Source organism: Pteronotus mesoamericanus, unplaced genomic scaffold (assembly GCF_021234165.1).
Source record: "Pteronotus mesoamericanus isolate MK-2021 breed Mesoamerican mustached bat unplaced genomic scaffold, CSHL_Meso_final scaffold_1186, whole genome shotgun sequence".
In the NCBI taxonomy this organism is placed as follows: Eukaryota; Metazoa; Chordata; class Mammalia; order Chiroptera; family Mormoopidae; genus Pteronotus; species Pteronotus mesoamericanus.
In genome coordinates, this window is record NW_026555302.1 from 10,451,118 (window position 1) to 10,463,605 (window position 12,488).

At 40.3% G+C, this 12,488-nt stretch overlaps 1 protein-coding gene across 5 annotated transcripts in view; it reads right to left on the reverse strand.

Annotated features, from left to right (window-relative positions):
- The window catches only part of RABGAP1L (RAB GTPase activating protein 1 like), a 439,381-nt gene that overhangs the window by 162,285 nt on the left and 264,608 nt on the right, over positions 1 to 12,488 (reverse strand). For all 5 annotated transcript variants that reach the window (XM_054587734.1, XM_054587732.1, XM_054587733.1 and 2 more), the window contains 2 exons: positions 3,043 to 3,168; positions 593 to 736 (listed from right to left, as the gene is read on the reverse strand). In XM_054587734.1, the coding sequence (XP_054443709.1) occupies positions 593 to 736; positions 3,043 to 3,168 (270 nt within the window). The remainder of the gene's footprint in view (positions 1 to 592; positions 737 to 3,042; positions 3,169 to 12,488) is intronic.

Genomic DNA, 12,488 nt, shown 5'->3' on the forward strand with positions numbered 1-12,488 from the left:
ATACATGAAATAAATACTACAGATACCTAAGAAATTGTGCAAACTGATTTTTTAATATCTTTTAACTTTTTAGACAGTAGCATTATTTCAAAATATTCAAAAATCAGTTTTGCACAATTATGTGATGCAAAAACTTTGTCACTTTTCTTTTAGCTGGATGGAGTCTCAAACATCATATCCAAAGAGATATCTTATAAATTGAGGATTTAATTATTATAAAGTTTTCATTTATATTCACTCTTGGAGTATAACTGCATTACTGTTAAAAATACCTGATTCTAAAGCATTTATTTAATTTTAAAGGTCTTTTATATTTGTAATCCATCATCACACATATATGAGCTTATTATGAATTATACAAATTGCCACATTTTAGTTTGTAGGAATTATATACACCTTAACTTTTCATTTCTCACAAGTAATAAAATTACAATTAAAATAGTCTTTAATAAGAATTCAAATAGAAATTTTGGGACAGTATCTATAGCTTAATGTCACAAGAAAAAAGAAACTGAAGAAAACTGTAACCATGTTAACTACGTAGGCACTGCTTTCTACTTGGGCTCAGGACCGAGAGATGGAGTCACTCTACCTCACACAGCAGCAGGTCGAGGATGTGGAAGACCATGCAGAGCGGGAACTTGGCGGTGAAGAGAGTGAGGAACCACTGCGAGGCATACATATGTGCCTCCAGGTTCAGGTCACAGAAATGGCTGTGCAGGTCCGGCAGTTGCTCCTAAAAGTCAAAGTGGAAAATTTAGCAGACGGAACGCGGAAGCAGCTTTATTTCCTGTGACAACTGCAATTTATAACAAGCTTCCTACGAACGCTTCCATTTTACTGCCGCATTCACTGAATTGTATGAAATGGCACAGAAGTGATGACAGGAGATGAGAACTAGGGATGGGACAGATCACTGAGGAAAAGACAGGGTTGTTAGGAACCAAAAACAAAGGTCATCGCTTGCTCGCTGGATTGGCTTTCTCTCTCGGGAAAGGCTCAGAGTCCCCACGTGCCCCCAGGGCGTGTCATGACTCCAGGGCCAAGTGACAGCGCCCCCTTCAGGGCTCACCTCCTAACTAGTTAGGAGAGAGATGTACTTCATGACAACATCATCGTTGGTGGTACCACTGCAGTACATTTTTTGGCACTTAAAAAAGGCCAAAACATAACCAAATGTTTAAGAAACTATCTACGATATCTTTAAAAAGTGGCAAAATACAGGAAATGCCAGTGTATAATACGGGAATTGAATGTCTCCTTAAAATGCCTTCATGCTCCAGCTTTATCTTTTTTCCAAGCTATACCAGTAAATGCTTTCGAAAGCGTGAAAGGCAAAGCGCACAGCATTAGCACAGTGTTCCCGTAACTGAAAGGCAAAGACATGTAAAAGCCCACTTTCATAAACAGACCACAAAAACAAAAACAAAAATCCCACTTCTTGTGCAAGATGCTCTTTGAAAAACACCCAAATGTGCCCATCTCGTACTTTCGATGGGGTGGGTGCTCAATGGTTACCCAGTTAACATGCAAGCAGTGCCCATGGAAAACCACGTTTGGGTTTCTTCACTATACCCTGGACTCGCTGCTCATATATCAGGTATAAATACTTGACTTTCAAAGTCCTTAAAATTAGTGACCTCTGAAACAACATAAACTTTGGTAAGCGACACATGAGAAGTGAATATTCCCGAACAAATTTTGGAGAATTACATCTCCAAAAAAGAGCCTATAGCCTTTAATGTTTAAGTTACCAGGCTCCTCTACAGCCTGCCTTCCCCTTGATGACCACTTGCCATTGTGCTTAGGTTCTTTGACAGCCTTCCCCTCTATTTGTTCTTCACACTCACGGTCTTCCACCCTCCCGCCTTCCTTCTCCCGGTAGAGCTGTCCTCCACCTCGCTGCAAATCTCCGCCTCCCACTCCCCGGTCCCCTCAGTCTCTTAGGGGCTTCGCTCCCCTCTCCAGACACCTACAGGTCTCCTGACAGGTCAGGCAGTGAGCTCCTGCCGGTACGTTCTACTGCCATATCCCACTAACCTTCCCAAACATTTCTCTTTTCCCCGATATGGAACCACCCCCGTTCATATATTTTTTTTCACCTTTCCCTTGGGTTCCCAATACTTCATATAGAGAATGCATAGATCCATTATAAATTTAAGATTTTTAATCTCAGCTGGAATTTCAAAGCTATTCATTAATTCTTTTTATTAGCACTAGTCAATAATTTTGCCCTCATAATCTTTTTATTATGTAATGTTTGACATATATAATGTTTATCACATATATACATTTACATGTACATAGTATAAAATAGTTACAACTCTGTTTGAGATCAGGAAATTATGTGGGAAATCTTTTTAAAATTTTTCATTGAATTCGTTGGGATGACACTGGCTAATAAAATTACATCAGGCTTCAAGTGTGCAGTCCTGTAACACATCATCTGTTCACCGGCCCGCGTCAAGCCTCCGTCCATCACCATCCAGCCCCGCGCCCTCTTCTACCCCCACTTCCTTTCCCTCTGGTCATCTCCACACCGCTGCCTGTGGCTACGAGTTCTTTTCTTCTTAATCTCTTCACCTTACGTGGGGAAAAATTTAAAGTGTGTCTCCACATTATAATAGTTCAGGTATTTTTATTCTCCTTTCGATATCTTTCTATCTGTTCAAAGTGTTCTCTACATGTGGACTAATATAGTACTGGTGTCAATTAATACAGAGAAAACAGTTCAGTATTTTAATTTTTATTCTGTAAATAGCTTCATTTCTTTACAAATAATACTCAACAATCTCTTCCTTGATTTAACTCACCATATTCACACTTCAAAGTATATTAAAGTTGAATATCTAAAAAGGGAGATGATTTTTTAAATAATCAAATGGTTAAATAAATATTTTATAGTATCAAAACCAGTGTAGATATTGATCAGACACCAAATCCATTTGCGTTCTGCGTAGAATTCCATTAAACTTTCACAAATCATGACAGTTCATCAATTTTATTAGACTGTTTCTATAACTCCACCAAATTTCAGTTTACCTGCAGTAGTCTCTCCAGCTGATAAAATTTGCAGTGCAGATCTTCAAAGTTGTTTTTGTAGAGGTCTCGCAAGTGATAGTCATACATGATTTTCACCAAAACACAGAACGCTTGTTCTTCTGGCATCTGCGGAAACACAGAACATGGCTGAGTGGCACTTGGCCAGGTTGTCAAACGATTCCTTGCACGTTTTAAGTTTTCCCCATTAACGACTGAAGGCCTCTGGTGAGGGAAGCTCGTCAGAGCCGGCCTTCTGCGGTGGTAAAGGTAAAATCTGTGTTCAACGTTTGTAAGCTTCCTCACTTAAGATGAATTATCCTCTTATGTTAATTTTAATCATCCTTCATTCCTTCATTCACTAAGCCACCTTAAAAATAGATAACATAGTCGCGTGATTCAAAAATCAAAACAATGTAAGAATATAATTGAGAATAATATTCTTTGTAAATATATTTACATTTACAAAAACATGTCTCACTTCTCTCTGTCCCCGGACGCCAACCCCTGTGTGTGCCCCTCTACTGCTTCTGCATAACTTCGTAACTGCTCTTAGTAACTTCTCCTCTTTCCTGCAAGTGTTTCTCTATGCAAGTGAAAGGATTACATTTATTATTTTATTTTTTTCCCTCTTCTACATAAAAGATAGCTAACCTTTTTCCTCACCAATGTTCCCAAAGAGGGGTTGGCTGGGTCAAGGGATCAATGTACTTCCAGTTACGGCAGATAGTGCAATACTGTCCTCCCAGAATCTTACTGATGTTGCTCTTTTTCTTTCTATAAAACAACAGTTTTTCAGAAAGAATCTTGTGTGTTGCCATCATTAAGATTTAAATGACCAATAAAATCTAATAATACCCTCCCAGAGGTATTTTTATCTGAAAGGAGAATGAAGTCTGAAATCAAAGAAGGAATCTCTAAATTGTGGTGGGATTGAGAAGTCCAGATCGGTAGTTACAGAACAGTCACGGGGATGTGAAGCACAGCACAGGGAATACAGTCAATAATATTGGAATAACTGTGTACGGTGCCAGGTGGGCACTGGAAATATCAGGGTGAGCGCTTTGTTAAGTATGTGATGGTCCAACCGCTACGCTGTACGCCTGAAGCTAATATAAAATAAACTGAATGTAAACTGTAATTGAAAAATATTTTTTAAATTTTTAAAAATTAAAAAAAAAATTGCAGATGCCCTGTGGGACACCTGTAAGGACCTAAAATATCTGTGACTCCTGAGTTCAAGGCCGCAGAGATGAAAAAGCTACAAGGGGATTAACAAAAAGAAAGGAAAAGATTTGACAGTGTTCGGGCTTCTACCACTGCATTTACCTAAGTGACTTCCTGAGAATCCCTCTCCCTGATTCACAGTGTCTGGTCCCCAAAGAAGCACAGAGATGCTCATGTGCAAAAGTGGACCAGAGAAGGAGTCTGCCGTTTTTAGCCCCTGTTGGCTTCAAATGCCTGTGTAGGGAAAGCCTTGATTCAGAGCCTTGTTCCCAAGAATGTCAGAGCGGGTGAAAGACCAGTGTCCCCTTGGCTGATACACAATTAGAGGCCAGTGAATTGAGGGATTTCCATTGTCTGTTGCCCGTTTGCTGAGAAGGGCAACTGGATTTGATAATATAAAAGCAACAATCTCTATTTCGAATTAACTCTGTTAGAAAAGGCATATTGCACAAGGAAAGAAATCTTAGTGTGGACTATTTGTAAAGAATGCAACTTCATTATTTTTAAAGAGTTCAAATCAAATTAGTGGCTATTATAGCACTTGCTTTAATGAATAGGTAATAATTTGTTATTAGCACATTAGGTAATTAGGGTTTCTGAAACTTTTGAGAATGTGTGATAATAGGCTCGCTCTTTAAGTAATTTTAAGCATTCTTCCCATAATCTTATCTATGATATTGTATCGTAATCTGGAAAGCCTTTTTGAGAAGAGGAAAACCAGAACTATGACTCTGTTTAAATACTGTATTAAAAATTCTGAGTTAGGAGAGTAAAAAATAAATATAAGGTCTTTGCCACAGTGTAAAAAAATGAAAGTAAAAAACAATAAATGGGCCCTGACCGCTGTGGCTCAGTTCCAGGTCGTCCCAGAGTGAAAGGTCTCAGGTTCAACTCCCATCAGGGCACAGGCCTGGGCTGTGGGCCGCGCCCCCGCTTGGGGGGCGTGCCAGAGGCAACCAATCGATGTCCCTCTCACGATAATGTTCTACTCCCTCTCTTTCTCTTTCCTTTCCCTTCTCTCTAAAAATATATAAATAAAATCTTTAAAAAAATTAATGAATTGTGGTCTCAGTAAGCTGAAAGAGAGGGACGTATATAACATTCTAAAAATTACACCAAGCAAATAGAAAAAGCTGTCATTACTCAATGTCCTAGGATGTACAACTACTATGTAAACATCTACTTTAAATGTCGCTCCTTGGAAAATCTGACATTGGCTGATAATTGTATTTGACACCTTTGTTAGACTAACTTCCTGCCTGAATAACTGGACCAAATAGGGTTCTATTTACCCACTTAGAAGTTCCTATACAAATTGGCCGCTTCTATTTTCTACTTACAAACACTGAAATATGCAAAGAGTTAAATAAATGAAATCTCCTAAAGTTAAATACGTACACTAAGCTGTTGTCATTTTGATTCTCTAAATATTTACTTGAAAAAAAAAATCTATGAGCTATTTGGGGCCATGCTTTGACCCCAGATGTTGAAGTCAGCAAACATTTTCCCCTTTATATTCAGTTAGACTATAAGTACACTGTATTCTTCCCTCCGTTAGCAATTCTGCCATCGAAGTCTCAGAGACACTAACATGCACATACCTGCTCCACAATACTTGTCTCACACCAGGTTCGAAGCCTCCTCACCCCCACACCCCCGAGCTCTACGAGAGCGGCCCTACAAAAAGTCTGCATGGAAAACAAGAGCCAGCCCTAGAGAATCTAATTCCCTTGAAGTCCCCGCCTTGGTAAATGAATGATAATGAGCCAAATATTTTACCATCTGGCTCCTTATAAAAAGGATAAGCCTTTATTTCCTTGAATGAAGTGAATCCATTAAATTAAAAAAAAAAAAGCTTTAGATGCCTTTCATGATGTACACAGTCAGTCAATGAGCGCATGAGGTGAAAGCACCTGTGCCCGGTCCTGGGGACACAGACGTAAAGGGACAGCGCCTTCCCAGAGGAGAAGTAAACAGGGGATGCTACTGGAGTTCAATGGGGACACAAGTCCTGGGACAGGGAGGCTGGGTGTGCAGACGAGGGGTTAGGCGCCACTGCAGCCAGAGCAAGGAGAGGGGCGGCTGGGCGTGGGCCAGGTCGGGGTGCAGTGCTCAGGGAGGCGACAGACGGGCGCAGTTCCTGCTGTGCTTTCAGGCGCAGCACCTCTCCCCCGACCCGATCCGCTCCCTCACACCTTCCTCTGTCCTCATCCCCCTGCCCAGCTGCTGACAAAAAACTGACAATCCCAGCCAGTAATTTTATTTTTAATCCTCACCTAAGGATATGTTTATTAATTTTAGAGAGAGAGGAAGGGGGGCAGAGAGAGAGAAATCAACGTGAGAAACCTCGACTGGCTGCCTCCCGTACACGCCCGGACCTTGCAACCTTGCGGTGGACAGGACAGCGCTCCACTCGCTGAGCTGCCGGGCCGGGGCAGACCGCAACCTTTGCTTAAAATATGTATTTTAAATAAATATATGTTTCTATAAACGTGTATATATTTTGTTTCTCCTAAAAGCTCTGAGCATACAGACTTAAGTAAATATCAAGTATTAAATAGTTGGTAACTATAAATTTAGCAAAACTGAATACATCTGCCTTTATAAATGAAGGCATGTCAACAAGTAGAGCAGTCTGTTATCAACTTCGAAGGTAAGAGCCAGCAAAAATGTAGAGGGAAAGGATTGAAAGCGGAAGCAAGGGGCAGCCAAAAGGAACTATATCAGCGCTTGATTTCTTTTCATATTATTACAAATGCCAAATATAAAAACTTGTGCGTTTACCTGTATTTTGTATTGGCTCTTCAGCTTGCCCCTCAATTAGCATAAAGAAAACTCAATCAAGGTTGGAAAATCAATGCCTAACTGCACTGTCAAACCTCCCCTTCCTGCGAGAAAGGGCTCCCCCTACATAGTGTCGTGGCGTCTGCCTACTTTTAAAAATATTTAAAATGACTATTTATCACAAAGATTAATTTCATTGAACTAGATAAGCCAATTTATCATTGACACGTAACTGGTCTAAAGTACGATAAAAAACCACCGAACAACATATTTTTGTTAAATATTAAGATGGTGTAACATGATGGGTCCTGGATATTGAGTATCCATCCTGTGTGCAGGAGCTCTATCATGGAATCAGTGTTGTTTTCTTGAGGAAAGGAGGCGATAAGCATTAAAATACTATAATTCAGGGTTATCCGAACATCATCCACGGCCCTGTGAATACAAAACGAGGTGCCTGCCTCGCATGCACAATCTCAGAATCAAGCATGATGTCAGCGTTGTTTGGTAACAAACGTTGGCAGTGATCTGCCGTCTGCTCTGACACAGAGAAGCACCGCGTGGAGACCGTCTCCAAGCGCTGCCGCTTGCCAGCAGCAAGCCACAACGTTCTCGGAACGCCAGAGGTCTTCTTTATGGCTCACCCGAAGTAACATGCATCGACATGTTTTCTGAAGCAAAATTATATGTTGATAATTTAAAATAATTCCCTTATTTAGGATTAAACTAAGCTTTCCGTTCTGCATGATTGTTTCACATCTTTTTGTAATCAATCTACCTTTTTCCATGAAAGCACTAAACATTTCACTGATTTTCTGAGCTTTCTTTAACAAAGGTGGATGCTACTATTTTGAAAATCATAAACTCGTAAGTCTTCATTTTCTGTTTACCCATTGAACAGCAAATAGAATGAAAACTTCTAGCTGTTTATTTTCCTTTTAAATCCAATACATGCTAAAATACATTTAAATGTCTATTTACTAATATAAGCAATAAAACATGCTCTATAACATATTAGTCAGTCAGGGTCTGATCAATTTAAGCTAGTACAACCAGAGTCCAGAAGAAAACTGAATGGGCAAATAGTGATTAATTTTAGAAAAAGTAGCAGCAGTTGTGACTATTAGAGACAGTCATTCATGATCCCATTTAATCCTCCCCAAATTCTGTAAAACAGGCATTATTTTTACATGTTAGATACTATACTAGTGAAGTTCAGTGAAGTTAAGTGATTTGCCAATAACTACACATCTATTAAGTAAACCCTGGACTTAATCCCACAGCTGCACTCTTTGCGCCAGATATAAAATAAGAGTCTTTATGCTCATAATATAAAGTATTCAATATTCATAAGAACTCTAGAAATATAATATTGTTTCCATTTTATAAAATAAAAAAACTGAAGCTCAGAGAGTTTAGGAAACTTGCCCAAGGTTATATAACTTGAAAGGCATTAAACCACAGTTCAAATACATAGCTGTGCTTCTTACTATGCTTTGAGTGAGTCCACTTTGAAAGGGCAGAAAAACCTGTGATATTGAAATGGGAGAATCAGCAAAATGTTTTTTTAAAGATTATTTATTTATTTATTTATTTATTTATTTATTTATTTATTTTTAGAGAGAGGGGAAGGGAGGGAGAGAGGCAGAGAAACATCAGTATGCAAGAGAAACATTGATTGGTTGCCTCATGTATGCCTCCAACTGGGGACCTGGCTGGCAACCCAGGCAAGGGCCCTGACTGGGAATCGAACCGGCAACCTTTTGGTTCGCAGTCTAGCACTCAATCCACTGAGCCACACCAGTCAGGGCAACAAAATATTTTTTAAACGTAAAATATCTTGACTATATTAACAGGACACAGGGAGACAATATTGGAAACATAGCTTGAAAGCACTGATGCAAGAATTAACATAGAAAAGGAAAATCTAAGGATTATAAGATTAAAGTCTTGGATTAGGAGAAAAGAGTGATTTGGGAGTATAAAGGGACTTAGGAGAAACGCACTGCAACTCTCGCAGTAAGGACCTCGCTGCAGGACGCCGCGCTGCGTCTATTAGCATCCTGTCTCCCTGCCACCTGGACCAAACCCCCCTGCCCCGAGGAGTGCTGCCCGGCTGTTCAGGAGGGGCTGATCCAGAGCGCTGCCAGCGCTCAAGGGGGGCTCGGCACCTTGGCAAATGATGGGAACACGCTGCCTTCCTGGCCTTAGCCATTGATTCAAGGATGGCAGGCTTCCAAGGCAGGCCAGTCAGAATCTTCCATGGATTTTTTTTTTTTTAATGCAGGAGATATAGCAAAAGCTGGCCCTTTTAAAGTGAAGTTATAAAACTGAAAGGACACAGACCGGGCCGGGCCACACCAGGCAGCAGCCATGGTGCCCGCTTTGTGGCCGACCCATATAATTAAGGCAAGAAAATGTAAAGAAACCGGAGATACAAAGACAGATTGCTGAGGACAAAATATGAACTCTGGAATCCAACCATGTCAAAGCCACCTCTGCTCTGGACTTCCCCATTAGGTGAGCCAATTAATTTCCTTCGTAATTTAAGCTACTTTGAGCCAAAATTGTATCAGAGTAGCAGAGAGAGTCCTGAATAGTATAATGTCACCAACACTTTTACTTATAAAAACATTAGGAAGCCTCTACCTTGTCACCTTGGACTCTGTGGAATCTTTATTTTAAAAAAACTAAGAAGTAGCTCTGCTTCTCATTTCTTATGGCTATTGGTTAAATCTTACCCTAAAAGCTGCCTTTCTGGGGGATGCATTAAAAAATTCGTAATTTCTAAAACTTATTTTATTTTGAAATAAAGTATACAGATAAATACCATATGATTTCACTTATATGTGGAATATATAGAAGAGAATAAACAAACAAAACAGAAACAGACTCACAGCTACAGAAAACAGGCTGCGGGGTGCCAGAGGGCGGGGTTGGGGGCTGGGAGAGAAAGGTGAGGGGTTGAGAGGTACGGATTGGTGGTTACAAAATAGTCATGAGATGTACAGTACAGCATAGGAATTTTTTTTTTACTTTGAATGATTTTTAATTTTGCATTTCATATATTAGCCAGTTTCACATTCTCACAGCAGCAGCAATTTAAAAAAGCCACTTCATCTCCCAAGTCTGAAAGCAGCTAGAACATTCTTCTCCAGCTGCAAATGATAAGTTTCTTGTAATTTCATCAATACATATAACAGCACCTATTGTGATAAACACTTAACTCTTCCACTGTTTAAACTACGACAAGTTACGAAGCTGTTTTCAAAGACTCCGGAAATATCCAAGCAGGAGGGTAATCATCTCCTAAAACTACTTAGGCATGAGAAAAGGTAAAAATTCTAAACTTTTATTTTTGAACACCCTTTCATTTTTGGTCTTGCCTGCCTGTCTGGCAGTGAATGTAAAGCAGAAACGACCACGGGGAGGCAAAGAGGCAGCTCTGACGATGGTTCACGTGGAGCTGCCCGAGGACGTCCGGCAGAGAAAAGAGGCAACAGCTTACGTAACTGATAACACTTGGTAGGACCCTACTAATGTCTCTCTCTAGAACCTGAGACAGTGTGTTTGAGCAATTGTTTAAGCGAGACTGTATTCTCCTACCTATTTGAACCACGCAGGCAAAACTAAGGAGGAAAAAAATTATAGTTAACTTTTCTTATTCAGATTGGTTATTGGGATGGGTTGGTTAGTTAATGAAATATGCTGATAAACAGAAATATTGCAAATACTGTCAATTAGAAATTACAGCATGTTTTTCATTAACACTATGCTGAATATCATCAGTTCATCTGTCTTCAAAGATTCTGAAGGCATTTCTGTATTTCCAGTTATTTTATAAGCCCTGGAAACAACTGCATAATCATAAATATAAATGCAGAAAGTATAAGAGCCTAGAGAGAATTTCTATCTATCTTGTGATGTACATTAAAAGCAATTTTGTTGAATAAGTTTACAATGGCCAACTTGCCATATAACCCTTATAATAAGAGAGGAGATAATGTAGAAAAAATTCCGGGCATTTGAATTTTCAGATTATTTGATTCATTCTCTTTCTTTCTCTCTCTCTCTCTCTCTCTCTCTCTCAGCAAAAGGTGCTTCCAAACAAATATGAACTTACAAGTAACTAAACCTCTGTTAAATCTTATAACAGATTTCTCAGACAGAGGTGCTTCTCAATGAATTTCAATCAATATATTATAAAGTGTTTAAGAGGATAACAGGTCTAAAGTGCTAAACTGGGATACACTCAAAGATCACTTTGTGGAAGAGCAAGGTCACCACCCACGGCCGGGATGTCACCTCTCACCAGAGTGACTGCAAAGGCTCCTGTGGAGGGACGGGGCTCTGAGCCGGGGTGAGGATCCCCACTGCACACAGTCTCCAGCCCCCGCCGTCGGGACCTGAGAGTTCTACAGAGTGGGCGGGTTTAGTAGCGCAGAATTTGTGACCCTACACTGCTCAGTTATCACAGGGAGTCCCAAGGAGACAGGCTCTGGAGATATCGAAGAAAGAGGGATGACAAGGACAAGGTCAGGAAGACTCACAACAGGTGATAATGCAACAGAGAAAGAAATCAAGCTCAAAGTTGAATAAGGTGAACAATCACAATTGTACATCCAATCATTAGAACCAAGTTATCAGAACTAGGACCATATTATACCAGTTTGTCTCCATTTCCAGAATGTAAACCTGAAAGAATTGCTTTCATTTTAAACTTGCTGAGCCTCTCTACTGCATTTGACATTACACATTGCTTCCTCCCAGGTGAAAATCCAGACATCTTTCAAGGATTCCTCTTCCCCATCAGCCCTTTAAATATCTGGCATCTCTAAGCTCTATCTTGTTCTTCTTACCCTATTTATTCTTCTTAGATGATGTGATCCACTTTTGTAATTTCAGCTTTGATTTTTTTTTACCAGCGTCAGTTGCCAGTGTCCACCTGGTTGCTGGACAGCTTCATGCAGATACCCCCCAAAAATACAAACTCAGGGAACTTGAAACAAAACCCACCATCCACTCCTAACCCTTCTTCCGCATTCACTCTCAATGGATGCATGTTTTTCCTAGCTCAGCTCAAAATACCACAATTCACCCAGCCACCAGAGCTAGAAAACTAGGCATGGTGCTTCTCACCCTTCTTTGTCGGTCCGTCCATGAAACCTACCGATTTTGCCTCCTGCATGTTTCTTAATTCTGTTCTCCTTCTCTGAGTCTGAACATCTCTCACTTAGATTGATGCTTCCTGTTCCCTCTGCTGCTGCTTGCCCCTCCAGTCCCACCTGGACGCAGGTGGGATACGGATGCACCGGAAATGAGCAGGTGACTGCCATTCCCTCACTTCTCACCGACCAGTGGGTCCTCCTTCGCTTTAGAATGAGGCCCACCTTTCGCGACATGATTACAAAGTCTTCCTAACCTGGCCCCTTGCCCAT